Source organism: Gymnoscopelus microlampas, assembly GCF_963454915.1.
Source record: "Gymnoscopelus microlampas genome assembly, chromosome: 2".
NCBI classification, from domain to species: domain Eukaryota; kingdom Metazoa; phylum Chordata; class Actinopteri; order Myctophiformes; family Myctophidae; genus Gymnoscopelus; species Gymnoscopelus microlampas.
The window spans coordinates 15,444,539-15,468,507 of NC_139939.1; the positions used below are offsets into that span (position 1 = coordinate 15,444,539).

General features: G+C 42.9%; 1 protein-coding gene across 2 annotated transcripts in view; it reads right to left on the bottom strand.

The window, feature by feature from the left end:
• Positions 1-15,620, bottom strand: part of LOC311060207 (E3 ubiquitin-protein ligase DTX4-like) — a 49,788-nt gene extending 34,168 nt beyond the window's left edge. Inside the window, exons 1-2 of one of the 2 annotated variants that reach the window (XM_084078340.1) lie at positions 15,284-15,620; positions 12,862-13,094 (exon numbers count right to left, since the gene is read on the bottom strand). In XM_084078340.1, the coding sequence (XP_083934466.1) occupies positions 12,862-13,075 (214 nt within the window). In that variant the 5' untranslated portion in view covers positions 13,076-13,094; positions 15,284-15,620. Of the gene's footprint in view, positions 1-12,861; positions 13,095-13,766; positions 14,122-15,283 lie in introns of those variants that run through there. The other variant, XM_084078339.1, reaches the window with a different exon arrangement.
• Positions 15,621-23,969: the final 8,349 nt, after the last annotated feature.

The following is a 23,969-nucleotide window of genomic DNA, read 5'->3' on the forward strand; positions in this document are numbered from 1 at the left end:
GAAAGTGGTGCGCCAACGGCCCTACCGGATTCCAGAAGCTAGACGGGTGGCGATTAAAGAAGAGGTGGCCAAGATGTTGGAGCTCGGCGTCATCGAGGAGTCGTACAGCCCCTGGTCCAGCCCCATTGTTATCGTCCCCAAGCCAGACGGCTCCCTGCGGTTCTGCAACGATTTCAGAAAGCTGAATGACGTTTCCACGTTCGACGCCTATCCGATGCCGCGCGTCGATGAGCTCATCGAGCGCCTCGGCCCGGCCCGGTTCGTCAGCACCCTCGACCTGACCAAGGGGTACTGGCAGGTACCACTGACGGACCGGGCCAAAGCAAAGACGGCCTTCTCCACACCCGAGGGCCTCTACCAGTACACGGTGCTGCCGTTCGGCGTACACGGGGCCCCCGCCACGTTCCAGCGGCTCATGGACCGAATCCTGCGGCCGCACCGCGCCTACGCCGCAGCCTACCTGGACGACATCGTCGTACACAGCTGCGACTGGGGCCGACACCTACAGCACCTAGACGCAGTAATCGAGGCCCTCAGACGCGCCGGGCTGACCGCCAACGCCAAGAAGTGCCGTCTCGGGCTGACCGAGACCGACTACCTCGGCTACACGATTGGCCGGGGCTGTGTGAAGCCACAGACGCGCAAGGTGGAGCGCGTCCGGGACTGGCCCCGTCCCACTACGAAAAAACAAGTAAAGTCGTTTCTCGGACTAATATCATATTATCAGAAGTTTATTAACAATTACTCTACTGTTGCAGCCCCGCTGTATGAGTTAACCAGGCAGAAACTACCGCACCACGTAACCTGGACGGACGAAACGGAGACGGCGTTTCAGCGGCTGAAGAGCGCACTCTGTGAGGAGCCGGTGTTAAAGGCCCCCGACTTCAGCCAGCCGTTCCTCCTGCACACGGACGCGTCCGGCACCGGGCTTGGAGCGGTCCTCGCCCAGGTCATCGATGGCGAGGAACACCCGGTGACGTACGTGAGCAGGAAGCTGTTAGACCACGAGAAAAACTATGCAACAGTTGAAAAAGAGTGTTTGGCGGTGAAGTGGGCCATACACCACCTCCGCTACTATCTATGGGGACGCACTTTCACTCTCATTACAGATCACGCACCATTGAAGTGGATGGCGACAAACAAGGACAGGAACGCGAGGGTGACGCGCTGGTTCTTGGAACTCCAGGACTACAACTTTAGGGTGGAGCACCGGCCTGGAAAGGACATCCCGCACGCAGACGCCCTGTCCAGGATGTATGAGGAGGAAGGAAATGAAGCCCCCGGCACAGGCGGTGGGCTTAGGGGGGGGATATGTGGAGTCTCACTAGGGCGCCGCCCGACAGGTAAGCACCTCACCAGGGAGAAGCAGTGGGAGAGAGGCAGAGAGAGGCCAGACAGACAGCAGCGCAGCCTGGGACACGTCATAGAGGGGCGGTACCTACCTGTCCTCATCATGAATCAGCCCCAACTCCGCACACCTGCGCTGGCCAGTTAGGTGTGGCCCACAAACATTTAAAAGCGCAGCCACTCTGCCTCATTCTCCACTGGCTCTCCTGGTGACTGGACAGGTGCTTTCGGGCGGTGAGTGAGATCCCACATTAAATTCCCTACACCGTTAAATGACTTTGTGTGTGAATTTGAGAACTAAAAGAATGTCTCTTTTATGTTCATAGGCAACCTGATGGATCGAGCTTTAAACACCAAATGTGAATGTGAATGGAAAATGTCCCCAGACCTGGGAGGAATTTATGTTGATTTCCCTATTATGATTTAAGTTTGCCAAATAACGTAATAACAAGAGCTCTCTGAGCTAAGAGGTTGAATAAAAACCCTTCATTGGGCTTGTACCCTGCCTATCTGTGTCTTGGCCTTGATCAGTGTCCCACACACTCTTGAGTAAGACATTGTAGAATTCGAGGTCAGAAACTTGGGGTCAGAGAGTGTTTCTCGCTTCTTCTCTGCCTTTCTCTTGCCATCTGACCTCACATGCCTTTGTGACTGCGTAAGCACCCATTCTCTGACACGCACGCGCACACACACACACACACACACACACACACTATCGTGGCATTCCTTTCCGACTTTATGTCCTTCTGTCCTCCTCATCAACACAGCAGCGAGTTTTTCTCTCGCTCAAATCCCGTTGACGTTTCATTTCTGTTTTGTTTAAATCATACAAGGAATTTGAGGTGGTTACAACTTGCAAGCGCTGCATCTTCACTCCCCCTCTGCCGCTCTCCAAACTCCCTTCAAATGTCTTAATGATTAAGTGTTCGATAATATGTCTCAACGGGCTGACTCCAGTCCAGTCCACTCCGAGCAAAGAAGAGTAAAGCCGTGAATTGAGGCCAGCCAGCTGGGTCCCAGCTGGTTCACGCTCTACCTCTCTACCTCCACTGCACTGTCCTCAAACAACCCTGGACTGGAACAGCAGCAGAGGACCAGAAGACAGACAGAGATATGGACATGCACAATGCTACTGTCAGGTGGAAACCTTGTATGTGAAAAAACGTTACTTTTCAGGAAGTGGAAAAAAGCACCTGGGTTCCAATGGATGTAATTTAGTTATTATTTAGTCACAAGCTCTTACTACTTTCCATTGGTTAAATGTTTATAAAGACCACAGACAGACTTAACCCCTTTAACCCTGGCATCCTGATTTTGGGCAGGTGATCATTTCACTTTTATTTCAAAAACAGCAAAAACTGCAGATCTACAAGCACAACATGTGACGTGTTGTGAGCTTGTAGATAGGCCATTTTCACTACTTTTGCTGTCATACGATTAAATATAGAATAGGACATCAAAGCACATGAAATATGGATATACAAGGTTTCTGCCCAACAGCTAAGAAGAGGGAAAGAGGTGATGAACATTACCAGTGGTTTGGTATTATTTAACCTCTTTACGATTCAAGGTATACTTTACAATATTACTACTGACCATTTTCCATACCGTTGTTAAATGTGCTTTTAGAGATAGGTAATCCAACGTTATTCTTTGTTTCATTATCGTAGCATTTTAATGTGTTTTAAAGCACAAGGTTAATTGAAAGGTCTAGCCGAAAAACGTGTGCAAAATTTATGGAAAACTATTTAACATACTGTATGGCCAAAACTGGCACATAAGACTGATAAATAGATACGAAAAAAGGATAGGGAGAGATGGAGAGAGGTGAAGGTAAGGTGAAAGAGATGGAGAAGCAGCAGAAGTGTAGTGCAAAGCTAAAATGCAAAGTGAGAGAGGGAACAGAAGAAGGAAAATAGAGGGCTGCTGAACGACAACAGATGACTACAGGGCAGTCAGTAACGTCACACCCAGAGAGAAGAGGAGAGAGTTCAGTGGAAGTTCATGTTGATGTGGAGACACCAAAAACAAAAACCATCGCCCTGATTGCCTGCCAACTCTCTCTCTCTCACACACAGGTTTCTATCCCTCTCCATTACACGCATACACACAGGTTTGCGTTAGTTTGTAAGGACCATTGATTTCCTTTCATCCACCATTCTTTAAGCTCAGCCTTAATTCCAACTCTACCCCTAAACCTAACCCATAAGGCCATAACCCTTACCTTAAAGCTTTAGCCATATTTTTATAGTCACAATGCGTACACAAGTCACAAGCTGCAATGCACTGTTTGAAAGCTTCATTCAGACAATACTCTACTGACAAAATGTGCAGGTGTCAGACCAACCCCCGCCCCCCCCCCCCCCCCACAAAATGCTAACAAAACCACTGCTACTAACTGGTTTGATGGGTTTCGCTCTGACTGCCGTGGTGGGTTGGGTGGGGTGCGAGTGAAGGTTTTTGACAGAAAAGGAGTGGGGAGTCAGGGGGAGGTGCCACAGTGAAGGGGGGAGCTAGCTTGTTTTGAAACACAACATCTTGTTATCGTAGTTCTCCTTGTTTATTGTTCGGGGCTACATGTATCGCATAGTTCAGCTAAAACCATTTAAGCCCTATTCTATACTTTGCCGTACGACGGTGTCACACGAAAATAGCCAATCTACAGGATCACAATGTGTTACCATTTTCAAAATATTTTGGAAATCTTTACAATTTTGCCTATAATGCCATGCCCAAAATGGTGATGCCATGTTAAAAGTGGTTAATTGAAACTCCAACACTTTCCTTCACCTTCCTAAACCTAGTCTCAATTATAACCCAAACCCGTGACCTCAAGAGGGCCCCTTGAAAGTATGCGCTAGTGAATTGTCTTCCAGGATTTTCCTGGAAGAGGTAGAACTTCCACTGTCTCTGTACCTCGCTCATCCCGTGTAGCCGTTAATTATGTTTTCTCCTTCTGTGGCCTAGAACTATCAAGCCTCTTTCTCCTCCCATCTCTTTCTGTCTTTTATGCTCCATTTTATCATTCCATCCCTCCATCCATCCGTATGCTGTCTCTCCGTGTCCCCCATGCGCCTCTTTGAACCCCATCACATGAGAGTCATCAGTCAGAGATCATGACCGTCTCTGAAGCGCACTAACGTTTGCGTTATCGTGTGTGTGTGTGTGTGTGTGTGTGTGTGTGTGTGTGTATGTCTGGGTTTTTTGGTTATAGTGTTTCACGCTTCATAAAGCTTGTGTGTGTGCCTTTGCTCCGTGTTATCCGTTCATGTTTGTGTGCAGTGTGTTCGTTTGTGCACGTGTGTGTGTGTGTGTGTGTGTGTGTGTGTGTGTGTGTGTGTGTGTGCAGGGCCTTGGAGCTAATCCCTGGACTGTTCTACAGACATTTATCACACTGATCAGTGCATGCCTCTGCATGCGTGACCATTTGGTCTGTGAGAGGGTGAGTGTGCTGCGGATAAGGCAATGAGTGATGGTCCCCCCCGGGGGTCTCAGGCCAGGGGCCCCACAGTAACAGTAACCCGACACGCAGAGTTTCACAACAGCTCAGTGAGCAGAAAGACTCCTCTGACCCCGTCAACTTGTGTTTCTGTCTCTCAGTTTCTTTTACAGCTCTCGTTTCTCTCGGACAAAAACTAAACAAAACAAGAATAAGAGTCAAAATGCCCCGCTAGCAGGCCCGAAGAGGCCATACTGCACCTTAAGCAGCGTTCAGTTTTTATGCACCACAAATCTGGAACAAACTCCCAGTAAAACTGCAGGTCTGCTACAACTCTCGGTTCTTTTAAATCAAAGTTGAAGAATGTTCTGTTTGCCACTGCCTTTCACTACGGTTTGCTCCCCCAAATATATGCAGTTGAATGATGAGATTTTGTTCTTTATTCAGATTATAATCCTCACTGGTAAGGGATTGTTTTTCTCTGCACCTGCACTATTCTCTTTTAGCCTCCTCCCCCTCATATTCTGTCCCATTCCATTTAATTCGCAGTAGGAGTTGACCTTTCTAAGGTGCATCACTTTGAGGGAGATGCAAGCCATGCTCACAAGCTAACTTTAGCTCGGTTGAAACGGGAAGCCTTTCTGTGACAACGGTCGACTGACACCATAAAGACAAATGTGCAACTACAAAACCAAAGCAAGGGCTTTCGTTGAATATTGTGAACAAGAACACTGGCAGAGCACCAGGGGTGCGATGTGCTCTGCATTTATAGGACTGTGTGTCCTTGTTTCTTTATGGAGGCTGACAGTAGGAATGTTGAGGGAGACAGCAAGGACAGCCATAGGAGGAAGCTGGGGTACAAGAGGCCTTAACCACTACAGTATATCTTAATTAACCACTTTAAACCACATACTTTGTTGATCGGGGTCCCTCAGGGCCTATACTTGGCCCCATTACTTTTTTCCCTCTACATCAAATCTCTTTGCCGAACGTAGACGATCGACAAGCTTACAACTGTGTGCTTGTAGATCTGCTATTTTTGCCAAATGTTCGCCTATTATGACATGCCCAGAGAATAGGGACGCTATAGGGTTTGTGTGGTTATGGCTGACTTTCTATAGCTTACTGCAATGGCTGGTTTCAGGCTCGCCAATGCTTTCTCTTAGTCTGTCTCTCCTCATTCATTCCTGTGCATCTAGGCTCATCTCCCCTCTCTTTGCGTTAAGGGGCTACGGTCTCTTACTTCTTCCTCCAGCGCTATCTTCCATCAGAGCTTAGATTTCTGACAGTCCTGTCACACTCTTTCATCTCTCCCCTTTCTCTTTCATCCTACAGCCCCGCTCCCTTCATCCCTCTCGTTTTGTCTCTGGTGCTTTTAACCTATGCTTTGAAATGGTCCCCTGGGCCCGGGACACAGAGTCGACTTTTACACACAAACGCACACACACACACCTGAGACAAGAGAGCGACCGCACAGGAAGAGCGCGACAGAGGAAATATGATAGAGATACAGGAAAGACCGATACTTAACGGAAACGACTGGGGGGGGGACCGTTAACTTAAGAGAGAGGAGGATAAAGACACAAAGAGACAGGGGACAAACAATAGAGAAAGGGAGAGCCTGGCGTTAAATTAGAGAGATGGAAAGAGAGGATACCACCAGGAAGACAACCTAACCCGACACCACAAGTGTTTGCAGAGTGTCAATATTTGTTCCTCCTCCTCCTCCTCCTCATCCTACGGAGCCCGGCCTACCCCATGACCCCCGCCCCAGGGCATCATGGGGGTCTGGGAAAGCGTCTCCTTCATCAGGAGCAGCTGGAGCACTGCACAGCCAGGTGGAGTGGCTGACTGCTGTTAACACACATGGGATCAAATAAAGCTACCACCATGACAGTGATTGATAGACTTTCCATTCGAACAACTCAAAAATGGAAATTGTCACTAGAGTTTAATTGGTATTTGATGAGAAGATTCTTTCTCAGCCACCTCTTAACAGGTTAGATATGACACGTTTTGTATTGTCATGCTGAAATTGACTGAATTGAAAGAGAATGGAACATGAGATTGTTTTGCAAAGGCGACCATTCTTGTTACCGGGGACAAAATATCTGATCTCTAGACAGCTGGAAACAAAAGGAAATGAGTCAGTCGTTACAATTCAATCTCCTTCTCTTCATCAAGAAAGCCGCTCATCAGTCTCGCTTCCCTTGCGCTCGCACACAACACACACACACACACACACACACACACACACACAACACACACACACACACACACACACGCCGTGTGTGTGGGAGTGAGCGCAGGCTGTGACTATGCCGATAGGTCATAAGGCTATGACTCGGTCCATTCCACAGAAGGAACGACATAGTGAGAGAGGGGGTGATGAAATCATAGAAACCACAGCAGATCCCCATCTTACACTTGCTGGTACAACACTCAGCATCCCTGATGTGTCGGAAACACAAAGACTATCGGGAAAGGTTAACAACACTACAGCCCAACTGATATTGGACTTAATATTGGGGATTACAAAAATTCAAATATCTGCAGATATTCTGAAGTTTTCACATCGGCATACATATATCTGTGTCGACTCGAAATATCTGTCTGGCTTTAAACAACACAATCACACAAAATTCCTCCAGATCTGCTCTTAGAACAACTGTCACACCAAAGAGAATGACAGACAGCCGAAGCGTTGTAATCACAAGAGGTGTGCGTCACAAAAACGAGTTAAAACGCCGGGGTACGTTACGGACCTGAGGCATTTGCTAATGGCTGTATGTTGTCAAGTGAATGCCTGTGCTGTCGACAGTCTGGAGGGCTTTTATCTATGGCTCAGCTGGAGGGAGGGAGGGCCACAGCCAGGCACAGACCTGTTCCCTTATGACCGCAACTGTCAGCGCAGCCTGGGAGTGTCTCTGCTTGTTGGGAACATTCATATTCTTAGTGATCTCATGGCGTGTTTTGCCCTCCAGTGTGGCGCAATGCCACAGCTCATTGGCAATGTGTGTCATCACCGATAATTACTTGTTGTTCGCCACCCAAGATGCCTGTGATCGAACAGTATGAACAGAAGGGGAAAAAAATCCTCATTCCTAATTTATTCATTTTTAAATCTGTGTGCGGCACCACTCATTTAACATAGCGACGAAAACAAGTGGTCCTGCACACTGTCTTCACATGCATGACCTTATTCCCTGTTCTTGCTCTCTGACTTTATCTACTAACTATGAGAGTACGTGACATTTGTATACTCTCAGAGTTAAAGTATAGTTAAATTATGAAAAGCTCTGCATTGTGTATACTATGATTTATTTACAGGATGTTATCGATTGTCGGTAGAGCTCAAACAGAGCAGAGGAACCGAAAGTCGCCATGAGCAAGTTAACATTTATGTTAATGCTTCACAGGCATTTAAACCAACACCACAAAACCAATGACCCTCGTCCTGTGAGCGTCTCGCTGCTTACTGCACACAGCATGGGGACTATCATTATAAGCACCGTCACCTCACCACCTGAATTGTGTCAACAATGGCTCCAGGCACTTCAAAGAGTGTATCCTTTGATATCGTCAAGATAAAAGATAACACTGTGATTTACACACTACACTAATGAGTCACCAAGAATCATAACTGACTGCAGCCCGGGCACCACCCAGTCACAAAATCCTTTACTGAGCAACTTTGCATGAGTTTACTCTGCATTTTAAAGCTGCAATCCGGAACTTATTTTAATGAATAAAACGTTATTTAACCCAGTGGTTCTCAACCTTTTCAGCCCGTGACCCCCCCCCCCCCCCCCCCAATATAATCATGTTTGAAGTGGGACCCCTCATTTAGTTTGACTCCGTTCCACAGATAAATAGTGAAAATAGCAGATCTACAAGCTCACAATGCCTCGCGTTGCGAGACATATTTTCAAATGTTTTGCCTCTTTCTTATATTATTTGACAATTTGGCCAATGTTTTATAGTCTTAAAAGGGTCTTAAAAGTCCTTACATTGTCACTTCACTATATCATCTGGGGACCCCCCCCCACCCCAAAAAGAAATGTTCACAGGTTGAGAACCACTGATTTAACCAACCAGTCTGTAGAGTATGTTAATACGATATCACTTGTACATTCTCTACTCTTCCATTGAGACATTTAGACCCTGGTGTCAGTTAGGACACCTACTGGCTGACAATGACAAGTAGTCCTGCCTGAAGCACATAAGCCCAATATCTCGCCTGGACAAGCAGAGATTCCCTCTTGTATATGAGCGGTAGATATTTGGTCTTCCATGCAAGAGACCTGGGTTTGAATACCATGTGTTATAGTGGAAGTTGCCTCTTTCCGTTGGGATAGTACATAAAACTTGCGAACTGCAGCTTTAAAAACGTACAGTTGACTTACGTTCTCTGTCTGGCATTTTTCACCGCATGCTCCTAGCTTCCCAGCTGGCCTTCGATCCACCAATGTCATCACCCGGGCCTCTCCCAGAAACCGAGGCTTGTTTACGGCCAAAGCCAGGTTTATGTAGCAAACGGAACCCCTTACATCAAGGCTGTAAATTTACATTCAACTAGAGTACCGCTGTTCCTCCAAAAACACGTGAATTAATACATATCTGAAACACTTAAACCTTTTTTGTACTTTGTTGTATGATGTGTCACACAGCAAAAATAGCATACCTACAAGCGTCACATTGCCACGCGTTGTGAGCTTGTAGATCTGCCATTTTTCCTGCTATTCTTTGCTTGTTCAATCCCCTTCTGTCTATCCTGTTCTCTCCATATTCCACTTCGCTGAACTTGGAATAACCAGACCCCCACCATCTCCCCCACCCACCCTCCCTGCTGGCCTGCAATCCCCTCTCCCACCCGCTTGCATATGTGTGGGTATGTGTGCCAAGTGTGTGCATGAATGTGCGTGTATCAAAATGTATGCGTGCGTGGGTGGGTGCTTAAATGTGTGTCGTCGGTCTGTCGGTGCACGTTTGTGAATGAATGTGTGTGCGTCTCTCGTAGCCACAATGGAGCAGCTCACATCTGTTCCCCCAAAATTCAACAATGGTGCGAAATGCGAGAGAGACAGAGAGACGGAGAGAGAGAGAATACAGACTTCCCAATTATCCCACACCCCCATTTCTCCAACACCCACTGCACCCCCCTTATTCCCCAGTCTCCCACGTCCAAGCCCAAACCCGACGGGCCCCTTGGGACTCGGCCTATTGACGAAACTAAACACACAAGAGAACGGGCCGAGGAGGGGGGCCAAGAGCGAGGGAGGGAGGGAATGAGAGAGAGAAACAAGGACCTAGAGACAGAGAGATAAAGAGTGAAAGACAGAGGGAGACAGACAGATTGGGACAGAGAGAGCGAAATGGAGAGAGACACGAGATAGAGGGAGCTAAAATTAAAATTAAAAAAAGATAGAGACAATGAGTGTGGCCGAGAGAGGGAGAGAGGGCTTACAAGGACGGAGCACACAGTAAAATCATTACTGTTCTTTTCACTCTGAGTGTAAAAATAGAACCAAATGGACCCTTATGGGTCCATTTGGTTCCATGTACACTCCCTGAGTTAGATGAACACAGAGGATTTTACTGTGCAGCTAAAGGGAATTCTCTGCTCATTAGACCTTGAAATCTCTCATTATCTGCCCCTCTCCAGAAATCTCTATGCTTTGCTTCTACGTAACATATAAAAAGTAGTAATTTAAAAAAATCCCAAATACCAAGCATTCATTTATTGGTGTGTGCCAATAAGAAAGTGTAAATGTGAGTACTTTGTCCTCCACTGATTTGAAATGTTGGATGTGCTATCTTTTGGAGATTTTTTCAATTCCTACTTTTTATATGTATACTGGATTTTGGGTCTAGCACTCCACTGAGAAAACCCATTGTTGATGCGCAACCTCTTTTTCTTATTTACTTTCTACGTAACACTCCACAGATCTTCCCCCTTTTTACTTACTTTCTTTCACTCTTGCTTTTCCTGTCTCTCTAATAGCAGTTGCATCGCTCTTTTATGCCCTCTTGCATGCGTTCTCTGTGCCTAAAAGTTTCGCCGACCCTTGTTCTTCTGTTACAAGCAGTATGCATTGCAGCTGCTCACTGGCGTGTGTGTGTGTGTGTGTGTGTGTGTGTGTGTGTGTGTGTGTGTGTGTGTGTGTGTGTGTGTGTGTGTGTGTGTGTGTGTGTGTGTCTGGTAAGGTCTGAAGGAATGTGGTTGACTATTGGTCACAACGATGGTCATTTACAGCTGTTCTAGACCATCACTTAGGTTCAACCGTCCCCGCCCATGACGCGCACACACACACACACACACACACACACACACACACACACACACACACACACACACACACACACACACACACACACACGCCTCCATCTCAGTCTCTGACAACAGACTTGGAGTAGTCATCACTCATCAGGGAAACAGTGTTTCTTGTCAAACCCATTGGAAAGACATCTGGAAAAATACAGATGCAGACTGTTGCTCCATGCAACTGGTGTCCTGTTATGTATTTACGTATGTGGCTCTACATTGTCCCACGCCAGAATCATGCAGGATTTCAATTCTGGATTTTGTCCCGATTCTAATTTTGATACATATAATAGCACACATTTGATGTTATAATTCAAGGAACACGCCACGGTCACTGTCCAAAAGATGCGGTTTTGCTTTTAATTGCAAAACAGCTCAACTATCACTGCCATCTTACCAACAACAAGTCTGCCTACATCATTTATGCCTCATGTCTGTCATGGTAGAATCAAGATCAAGAAGAACAGGCACACATCCCACATACTAGAACAGAACTGACCACAAACTCAGTACTCAATATGTTAAATTTCACTATATACCAGCCAACGAAGCAGCGAGATTATCTGACCCATTAGCCAATTTCTGAGGTAAACTTGAAGGTATTTAGATGCTGTGTGCTTTGAGGTGAAGATGGTTTTAATCAGTGTTGATCGTGGATGAAGGGCCTGGTTCTGCGATACCAGTGTGTGCATGCGAGCATGTCTGTGACACAACGTCAACACTTAATAACTGCAATAACACATCTAGTCTCACTAAGAAACACCTTTTCCCAATTCCATACTATACTGTATTCTAATTCTGTGTATTTAGTATGTAGTGCGTTCACACTATAAAATAGTAAATGCAGTAGACTACAGATGCTAGTATATGGGATTAAAAACTAACGGGATAGTTGCATTGCATCCTGCGTATCTGGCAAATGTTCCTCTATTGATGTTTTTCTTAATCTCTGGCCCAACTTTTTGGTTATGGACTCTAGATCATAGCTACTATCTGTTTATGGATCCAGATGAAGCATTTGCACAGTTAAAATTAGCACTCCAGATTGTGTACAGTGTAGACCCCGTTTGTACCCTGACACTTCTACAATCACAGCCACTGCTCAATTCAGCCTTTCCCGTCCGCACTGACGCTCTCTCCTTCATTGATCCCTTGCATCCTGCCCAGTCGTACCTGCATTTGAAAATAGCAGATCTACAAGCAGATAGCCGATCTACAAGCTCGCAACGCATCTAGATCTAGCAATGTATATGTGAAAAGCAGTGGTTCTCAACCAGTGGTCCGCTGGTCCCCAGTTAAATGATGGAGAGTTGGTAACCAAATGGACCCTAAGGGTCTTTAACTCTTGAGAGTGTAAAATTAATGGTTTCATTTTACGCTTTCAATAGTTAAATCATTGTTAAACATCTGCATTACTTAATTTACAATAAGTCTACACAATTAGAGAATGTAGAAGAATTGTTATTTTGATCAACGTTTGCCTGTAATATCTCCTATGGTACCAACATCAACACAGCATGGAATTGTGGACAAAATCCTATCCAACAATAACAAAATATTCGAGTCTAAATATCATGAAACGGTGGTCCGTGGCTCAAATGCCAAATAAATAATGGACCTTGATGTGGAAAACGGTTGAAAACCACTGGTTTAAAGGGCGAAGGGCTCGCTTCTGTTGGGCTCGCTTCTTTTTCGTAGACCTGGTTGCTTGTTTCTCTCGCAAAAGCTGGCAACTGCTGCTTTGGCTTACCTGTGTCCTGTCTGAACTGGTGCATGGACTGGAGGTCTATGATGTAGGGCGAGAGCCTGCTGTCCACCTGGCCGAGCACCACGCTCCCTCCGCGGGGGTCGCTGCCCCCCCGGACGGCCGCCTCGACGTGGTGGGACACGGCGGGGCCGTAGGGCCGCCAGCGGCCGTGCTCGTTCAGCCATTCCCAGACCACCACGGCCGAGGCCACGAGCATGCTGCTGTTACTGTTGGCCCTGTGAGGGGGGATGAAATAACAGCTTTTTAAACACAGATCTAGGCTGTTTTTATGAGAAATCGGAGGCTTTAAATCATGCCTGTCTTTTTTTGCAGATCACAGAAAATGGGTGACATTATTTTTGCACACAATGCAGGGTTGCCATGTTGGCTTAATATAAGCGACTTTGGGCTTGTTTTCCTGTATAGTTGCTTCTAAATATTGGTCAGTAGCGGGTTGCGGCTTTTTTGGCCTTGTTTCTAAAGAGTAGTTGCTTATTTAGGCTTGCTTCCACATGTTTTAAACTTGCATTTCATTATGTTTTTTAACCCAGTGGTTCCCAAATATGTCCATAAATGGTTTGTGCCATGCAGGGAGCATTTGTTGTTGTTTTAAAAAATGTTCCACGTTTTATTGCAAGAGTTTTTGAAAATAGCCACTGCACATAGGTTTAAAGTGCTCGTGTGGCCTATAGTCACTTCTTTTGGGCTTGTTTTGATGGACCTGGTTGCGTATTTCTTTCACACAACATGGCAACACTGACACAATGGCTCTCATCTCCTCCCTTTGAAATGGCAATAATACGGATTTTAAACTAGGATCTTCCCTGTGAGAATTTCCCAGTTATGATAAAACATAGCAACGTAAATGAATGCGTCTCATAATACAAAGAAGGTGTTGGTGGTCTTACATTTAGCCGAGGAGGTGGCGCTAACGCCGGGAGGAGGCATCCATGAAGACCCGAGTCTCTCGCATAGCGGTGGTTGTTATTAAAATACACAATGTAGCCGATCAACAATGTAGATGCAATGATTACATAAAGATCAATGCACACGCAATGAAAACACCTATAGGAGGAATAAAGACGCGCAGACAGACGTCCTCGGTGTTGTTGTGGTTATAGCATTTACAAACGGTATTATTCTCCTCTGCTACTCGTTCATTTACAACGATCGGTCTGATTTCTTTTATGGCACGCTAAAATCGACACCGACAAACGAGAGTTAAATGTGAATTAATCCTGTATCAAAGCTGTTGGTAGATGAATGATGTCCAACCTCAGATCAGATCACAACAACAGACTCGACGTGGTGACGCGCCGTGGGTTAGTTCAGGGCGTAGCAGCAGCCAGTGGTGTAAAGTAACTAAGTATATTTACTCAGGTACTGTAAAGTACAATTTTGGAGTTTTTTATTTTTATTTTTTACTTTACTTGAGTATGTCCAATTTTCAGTACTTGTACTTCCACGCCACTACATCTCAGAGGCAAATATTGTACTTTATTACTACAGTTATTTGAAGACTTTGGTAGTCTGTAGATATGCTATTATCTAAAGATTTTTGCACATTTTATACATTTGAAAACTTGTGCAATGGGACATTCTGCATAATGAGTACTTTATACTTTAAATACATTTTAATGCCAATACTTTTGTACTTTTACTTAAGTAATACATGTAAGTACTAAATGTGAGTACCTTTTCCACTACTGGTAGAACAAAATCCAACACCACGCACTGGCACACGCACGCGCTTTCGCAATTCTGTGGAACAGGTTCAACTAGTCTGGAGGATCCCCGGAAAAACATCAACAACAACAAAAGAATGATTCTGCTTCGTAGTAAAATGGTGTCGCTTGCCGAGAGGGCCAGACATACATACATACAAGCTTGTAGATCAGTTATTTTCGGCGAGCGCCGCCGATACCTACTTCAATGTGTGTGTGTAAACCCCCAAAAAATGCATGGGTTCCCGAGGCTAATGTGTGTGTCACTCACTGAACTGATGATTAGTTCTTGTTTTGAGGTATTTTGTCCTGAAATAACATTTGAGTCGTTTAACAAAAACTTTAAACTGTAGGTCGTGTGTTTCACTTAGAAATGATTACAAAGAAACAGCCTAAACGTGTATTGATCTATTGTACAAAGATGGCTGAGTGAGAAATGCAAGCTAAATTAGTCCAATTAAAGTAATATAAACTAAGTATACAAATGAATGAAGTCATTGGTCTCGTTTAAATTTCTGCATTAATCAAAACACAGTTAAAATCCTCAGTGTACATTTATCAATTTGTAACTCTTGAGTTTATTTAGAGCTACAAATTCAACCAAATTGGCCCTTCTCTTGTTACATTGTACACTCTCAGAGTAACAATGAGGATGTTTTACTGTTGATTTCATAATAATACCTAACAACACGAACACGCACCTTTTTGTTTGGGGTCCACTGGGTCCTCAGATGTCGGCTTTTAAACCGGTAGAGAACACGACCCTGATGACGAAACGCTATGATCGTTATCTGTCCGTCCTGTATGCTCCACCATGGCTCTCTGTTACACTCTGGATGTCTCTCTTTAATTCCTCACACATAATAATCCAACCTGGAGGAAAAGGTGTTCTCATGTCATGTCATCGTGAATACACATCTGTTGTAGACTGGGGTCCATATTGGGACCCGAGTATCCCAGAAAAAGCCATCAAGAATGTCCCATCGACGTATCATTTCGTTTCCATCTTCACCCCTGTGTTCCTATGGTCCAGACACTAGTTTATTATGAGGACGGAGTTTGTGAATATAGAGGGTCACAGTCGGGGAGGCAGGTCGCCACGCCCCGATCTCCCCTAGCAACCGACAGGGGAGGGACCATTGGTGCGCTGCTATCCCCACCCATGGGATCACACCTATATCCTATAACCCCGAAGGACAGCGAGTTTTATCACCTATGAAATGATGCCCTCTACTGGACTAGATTGAGTGTTTTGTTGGTAAAACTCACTGTGGTGCTTATGCTATCTATCAGGGCTGCCATGTCCTGTCCATAAGCGACTTTGGGCGTAAATGTGTTTGTAAATATTGGTAGTTACGGGTTGTGGTTTTTTGGGCTTGTTTCTAAAGTGTAAGTTGTTTATTTGGGGCTTGTTTCCTAATTGTTGTTTACACCAGTGGTTCTCAAACATTTTCATGTCAAGGACCCCCAAATTATGTATTTGTCTGCGGACCCCCATCTGTGTAGTTATTTTGTATATTATATTCTAATCATTGTTTATACAGTCCTCAAACATTTGCACGTTGAGGACAAAATTAATGTCTTTCTCCGCCGCCCCCCCCCCATTTATATTCCAAATGTGATTTCACTTTTTCTTTTCAAGATATTTTTAAAAATAGCAAATTTACTTGTAGAACGGCTATTTTCAAATAGCCAATGTACTGTATAGGTTTAAAGTGGTCATGTAGCCTAGTCGCTTTTTTTGGGCTTGTTTTCATAGACTTGCTGCTTATTTCTCTCACAAAATCTGGCAACAGTGCTATCTATGTGCTTCTGCAGCGGTAACTTGGTAAATGATCCTCTGGCTCTGTGTGAATCAATGTGTAGAGACATTTCCACTTGATCAATATAAACAGCAATCACATGGGAAAAGTACCATTATCCAATTATATCACGGATCGGAGGATATAAAATAATCAGAATTCTGCAAGCATGTTTGTCTCGTGTCGATCTAGTTTAAATGAAACTCGGGCTTCACCTGGCTACACTATTATTTAAACCATATGAGTGAAGCTCCGCGGTGCTCCATAACTAATAATACATGCAACAGACTTCATTGAAAGATTAAAAAAACTTACATACTACGTGGATATCAGCATCGGGCTCCATAGCTCAGGGGTTAGAGCACTGGTCTTGTAAACCAGGGGTCGCGAGTTCAAATCTCGCTGGGGCCTAAGCTAAATCTTTATTTATCTTAACTAAGCTTCATTGTTTATACTCTGTTATATCACCAAAAGGAAGAGATCTACTAAAAGCGTCACAAGTAACAACCTATGGTCACTATATTTTAGAATATTTTAGAGTCTATGGTCACGACATGTTATTATAGACAGTTGTAGATCAGATCTTTTTTTGGCATGCTACCTACCTATCAAGCAACACCACCACGCACGAATATAAACGTTAGCAATGGATTCGAGACAAACGATGCTTTACGTCCTAAGTTATGATAATTAAGTTATATATAAGAATGACTGTCTCGTGCCAAAAAATAGCCAACCTAGTACCCAAGCGTCCCATTGCAAATCGTTTTTGTGGATCGCGTTTGTGGGAAGCACTGAAATAAAACCTACCTGCCTGAAATGCACATGTGGGTGATACCAGGAGATGGAAGAGACAGTTACATTTAGTTCATTATGGAAAACAATACGACAGGGACAAATGCTCTTCGTGGATTTGCAGACCATTTCTTTATTTAGCTTCATCTGGTAACGTTATTATGGCATTATTATGACCCGGTCCGAATGTAACTACACGATACAACATCCTGCGACGTCCTTATAAGGATATATAGTCAGCGGACGTAAAGCGACATCAGAGCCCGGATAGCTCAGTCGGTAGAGCATCAGACTTTTAATCTGAGGGTCCAGGGTTCAAGTCCCTGTTCGGGCGATACATTTTCCACAGGTAAACATACATATTGCTGCTTATTTTGTCTAATGCATCACTTTTGAACAAACATCTGCATGTAAACGTTGTCTCTGGTTATCCATAAGCCATGCATTTTGTTGTTGTTGTTAAAGTAAGTGTTAAATATCTCTATATTTTGATAGTTATCATTGTCATAGACTGATTGTTCAGTAACATGGATCCCTGTCTCTCCAGCACTAGTAAAGACAGATAATGCATTTTCAGGTGGGGATTATTTCTTGTATGTTATTGTATATTTCTTGTATGTTATTGTATCATTTCTTGTACGTTTCTAGTATATAGTTATTTTTTGTCTTTAAATGTCTTGATTAACTGAATACATAGGACCACAATAGAAACAAGCTCTCATGCCTTTTAGCATCATTGTGTAATCGTACCACTGTACTTTTTGCAAACTGTTAATCATCTGTTTTTACGTCCAGAGATTCCTGAAGTATTCAATCAATCAAAAAATACCAATTTCATCCAATCAGGAGAGGGAATTCATACAGGATGCAGGATTAACAAGTGAGATTTGTGAAAACCCCCTGTTATTGAACAAACACTATTTGGCAATAATTACTATCACAATGGTGCAAACATAATTTCTTCTATGGAATAATAAATAATCAATCTAGAATCTATCAATCTATCTATCTATTGCCATGTTTACTTATGCCCGTCTTTCAACATGGCGTCCCTATTTTGGGCATGTCATAAAAAAATAAAAATACAACAAAAATGACAGCAATATCCAATCTACAATGAGTCGCATCGACACAGTTGTGACGATGAATGCAACTAAGTATAAATAGATTATACAAAGTTATTAGTTAAAGGTAGGGTAAGTGATTTGCTTTGGTTAAAATAAGTGTTAAATAGCTCTATATTCTGATAGTACTCATTGCTATAGAGTGTTTGTTCAGTATTAGGAGTCTCCTTGTCTCTCCACCTCTTTATTAAACAGAAAATGTATTTTCCTTTCAGTTTCAGTTTAATTTCCAATTTTATCCAACCAGGACAGAGAACTCAATCAGGATATAGATTAAACAAGTGAAATTGGAAGTGATGACACTAAGAAATGAGCAGACAAAATTGGAACTGGAACACTATACAAATTAAACTTAAAAATGGGTACTTTCTCCTGATTGGCTGAGATTTTGACACCTACCGAAAAATGTATTTTCTGTTTATTAACTGCCAGAGTTATTTCAGATTTTTTGCTGTTGTCTGCCAGAGATTTTTCATTGAAATTTAAAAAGTACTCAGGAGCCGAGATACATCATTTTTAAGTTTTAAGTTAACAAGGAAGTGGATGGGAGTCTTTTCCTTCGAAAAATCATATCTCCTTGGTCTTTAGGTCAAATTGAAAAAAGAAAAAAAAAAAATCCAAATTTTTTTTCAATTTTTTCAATAGAACGCGTTTATGCGTGATTGGCGGCCAAGTGCGCTATTTAATAGATCGCATTTATGCGTGATTGGCAGGAATTGAGTTAAAGAGCTGGAGAGACGGGGAGACTCCTGTTACTGAACAAACACTCTATAGCAATGATTACTATCAGAATATAGTATGTTAACCTTTTAACAAAATACTTTGTTTTAACCAAAAAATATCACTTACCCTACCTTTAAAAAGGTAAAACTAAGACTGGCAATACAAGAATAAATTACAGAAACAAAGCTATTATCAGCCATCAGTCATTATCAATATATAACCATACTCTGAGGGTAAGAATTCTTATAAATTTGGCAAACTGACATTTAACTAGAAAAAAGCAAACCCTGTAGAAACTGCGTTGGCACGCTTCATGATGACCAATAAACTATTAGTGTATTGGAATGCCTGAAAGTAAAAGTACTTAAAAATTGTAACTAAAATACAGTACTTGAGTAAATGTACTTAGTTACTTTTCACTAGTAGCTTGAGACCCGATAGTATTACTAAAATGAGACTTCCGGTGGAGCGCATTCAAGACAATCACGTTGCATAGTGCGATTTAGAGCAAGTCCCGTAGACGCGGGTTTTTAGCTGTGGCGCGTGGTGAGCCCCTTATATTAATTTTCCTACTGTACCACTCGTCCTAGGATATCATAACATCATAAAAAAGGTAAGAAAAATATCGGGCAAAATTCTCCTTTAAAGCATGTTGAAGTAACATGACTGCAAACAGGCGAAAAGCTTAAGAATGCCATTGACAATGCATGGGACGCTTAAAGTTAAATATTTTTAAAAAACTACAAATTATTTGAAAGTAAAAATCTCAAGCATATATGTCCACAGTAAGGTGGAATTGTTTAATTGTGAATCGAGTTTCTAGGTGAAAGTATGAAGCAACAGGGAGGTGCCAAAGCTTTACTATTTAAGTTTTAAATGTTTAATATCTCAAAAACTACAAAACATTTCAAAGTAAAAGGTTCAACTGATTTAAAAAAAAATAGTGAATAGAGTTTCTAGGTGAAAATATGAAGGAGTTGTGAGGTCCCAAATTCTTCCATTGACTTTTAAAGTTAAATATTTCAAAAACTATAAAACATTTCAAAGTTTCATTAACAAGCACACTTGTCCTCCTCAGTAAGCTGAACGTTTAAATGAGTATGTAGAGCGTGCCAAAGTTTTGGGGCAGATACTATATTTATAATAGTTTGTCTAATAATTATCCTGTTTCATACATCAAAGGAAACCACACACACATAGGAGTGCCATTTGGAAAGTGCCATCTGGAAAAGATTAGCGCCCAACGTGGGGCTCGAACCCACGACCCTGAGATTAAGAGTCTCATGCTCTACCGACTGAGCTAGCCGGGCTACATACTCACACTAACTGCATCCCATTTTAAATTTCCCTCCACAGTGACGTGTAGCTTCGAGTCCAATGTAATACTTTTGTCTTATTGCCGTATCAAGTGCCCAAACCAGCCAGTTTACAAGTTTGACAGCGTGATGTCGGCTTGTAGATCTGCTATTTGCGGGCACAACACCAACCATAGTACGACAAAGTATACATTAGGCATATTTGTAGGGTTTGTTTGGTCACATGACTTTCAGCCAATTGCTTATCCGTGGTAGATCTCCACTAGACGTTAACTTTATATCCTGAATCGTTATTAGACACAAACAAGATGTGGGATGCAAATAAAAGTAACAACCCAAACACGATATCAAAGCATAACTGTTCATAAGCATTTAAACTCAAACCAAACTGGGTGAGAATATAATATGATGAAACAAATAATTAGCTTTCTTTTTATTACCTATCGAAACCCCAACACGACAAAACATCCAGAGGTTGAACATCAAAGTTTTGGTTGTTGTAGGCAAAAAGTATACTAAAAAAGCAAAACAGTGTTCCCTGACCGGGAATCGAACCCGGGCCGCGGCGGTGAGAGCGCCGAATCCTAACCACTAGACCACCAGGGATATATCACATGGCAAAGTTAAAACGTATTTTAGAGAATGCACGCATCGTATTACCCTAACTTCAGACATCATAGTAACAGAACGTGATGTCACATCACTTAAATGAATGGCTGCCAGCCTCACAAGATGGCGCCACCTGGACGGGGGAGGAGAGCAGTTGTGAAGTCGTTCCTTCTTGAGGTAACCAGAACGGTCGGCACCAATACCTACTCGGTTTACAGAAGGCATTTAGCAGACGCTCATAATCCAGAGCGATTTACATAATAATAAAGTAACACATAAGTAAACCAATAATCTAATAATAACGAATACATAATCAGTCCGCTTGGTGAGAACAATCGGCACCAGCGAGGCGGACCACTCGGCCTGCTGGGTGAGAACTTGGTGAGAACAGTCGGCACCGGCGAGGCGGAACACTCGGCCCGCGTGGTGAGCCCCTTATATTAAGCTAGGAACTAGTTAGGCAAAAAAACGATCAAAACGACGAAGGTATACCATCTGTAGCGGACTTGAGCCACGAGAGGCACTGCCGAGTGAGCCGTTAGGCGAGCGAGACGCTGTGCCAAAGGTTACATCCCAATAGGGACAAAATCGTAAGCCACCTAGTCTCTGTACCCCAAAGACATTGATCGCTTGCCGTCTTGGGAGTGAGAATGCTTTGTATTCCCGGGGCCTAGTAGGTTCTGGTGGCTAAAAATATCTGGTGCCGACCGTTCCGAGGTCGCAGATTTGACTGGGGCCAACTCCGAGTAGTTTTTGGTGCCAAATGTTCCTGGGGCCAAGTAGGTTTTGGTGGCCAGAAATCCGTGGTGCCGACCGTTCCAAGGTCGCCGGATTTTACAAGGGCCGAGACCGAGTAGGTTTTGGTGCCAACCGTTCTTGTATTAATTCTTGATACCACAAGTCACAATCTTTTATATGTCCGCTCTATTATAAAATGGGTTATTTTTAATAAAAGAGACATACATTTATTGGCAGCAAGCAATCAAAAGTAGGCTACTTGTAAGGAGACACTTAAGTTGAAGTATTAAATTAGTCTGTATATAGTTCACTATGACCACAAGGGTGCAGTATAGGTTTGATTGATTGATTGGATAATTCATTAGTAGCAGCTGTGGTACAGTAAGACATTAAGGCTAAAAGGATAACATAAAAAAGTCCTGAGGACTGAATGTGGTCCTATGTATTCAATTCATCAACATAGCATAAACAATAACACAATAATACATGTCATCAACAAATACAAGTTCTGTTTACATACAGTACATGATAGGCAGCACAACATTGTTTTGAGTATCATTATCAAGGATGTCCAAGTGATCATTATCACTAGGCATACTCCATCCACGTTCATGAGTTCATCAGTTCATACTTATTTGCAAGTCAAACACTTAAAAAATGTAGACACCACCAGACACCACCCCAGCATTTGTGCAGGCCATGTTGACGATTTTGAGATGTTTAGCACTTGATAAAGAGGTAAAATACGCAGCAAAAGAAAAATGTTCGCTACACAGACCATACTCTCAGCTTCCTTACAGCAGGCCATTCCAATGCGGGAGGCATGCATGCAACTCCCCACATAGCATAGGTGTTAACCACAATTTCTTAGGTAATACTTAATTCAGTTTAAGGACATTAGTTACACCACACAACTAAAGGATTAAGAGTTTACAACAGAAGCAAGCAACCTGCTATGGTCTCTCCAAATGCTCAGCTCTGACAACATTGGAAAAGAGAGAAGACACACTTTTCCAGTAATTAACACTTACTTTACTAAACGTTATTTAACTTCAACATCGTTACTTACACGTACGTTGTTGCCTGGTTTTGTTTAGTATTAGGCCTACTAAACCATCCATCCTCAACCGACCGTCCATTTAATCTCAAGCACAATTGTTTCCCAGTGCGAGTGCGTTCCAGTTATAGGCCTAGTAGCTGACTGATTGAACAACCGAAACTCCTTTAAAGTAGGGGCTCAAATCAAACAACCAAATTGAACGGATTAGCTTAATTTTATGTTTGTGAAGAATGAGTGTCAGTGGATAAAATAATTCCAAAGCTTCTTCCAGTTTACACGGAGTTATTTCAGTAGCCAGTTTACCTACACAAGTGCAATCAATGAGCACTGATTGACTGCTGCACATGCGCATATGGGCTTTCTCTGGCAACACATGGCTAGAAACTTTATATGTTATTGCACGCTTTAGTAATATTTGTCACAGAACTTGCATAGGCTACATGTCTGCAAATTAAGCAATGGTTATTGAAAATGTCTAAAGTAAAAATGTTTTTTTTATATATTTTATTGAGTCCAAACATGTTAAAACAATAAATCATTAATTTCATTTTTTCAAAAAAGAATAATAATTTCCACATGTTTTATGTTCCTGTTGTTAACAGACATTTCGACCCATTTTTTCGTCTTTTTAGTTTTGTATTTCCCGTGCTTGTACACCTATGCACAGAAGGGGATAAACTAAATTAATCGTTATCGTTTTTGTTTCTGAATACTTGGAGGTTTAAATAAATGAAAATCATAAACAAAAAATATAGTCCTTCTAGCAGTTAATTAAAGTTAAATAATTAAGTTACATTTATTTGAAAGATAAAGGGCCCATCTTTTTTCAAATAATAATAAAGTAAACATGTTAGTCCAATTTATTGATGTTAAAGCTGCTGTATAGAGGCTACTGGTCTGTATCAGTTTATTAAATCAGTAGTTCGGCTTGATTTCCTCAGCGATTTGAATATCCAAGATGTCAGACAACAAGTATGACTACAACTACGTATTGCACAAATGGGTGGGAAACTGGGCATGTATTACTGGCTTGCATCTATCCCAACTTGAGGCCCAGGAGTCAGGTTATGAAAGATGTACATTTGTAGCGAAACTCATATCATATGCCATATAATAGTTCCACTATTCCTCTCCTCTCCTCTCTGTCAATGCCAGGGTTCGGAGCTGTCATGCACAGCACACAGTGACAGCACTGTGTTGAACAACAAACTACCACACTA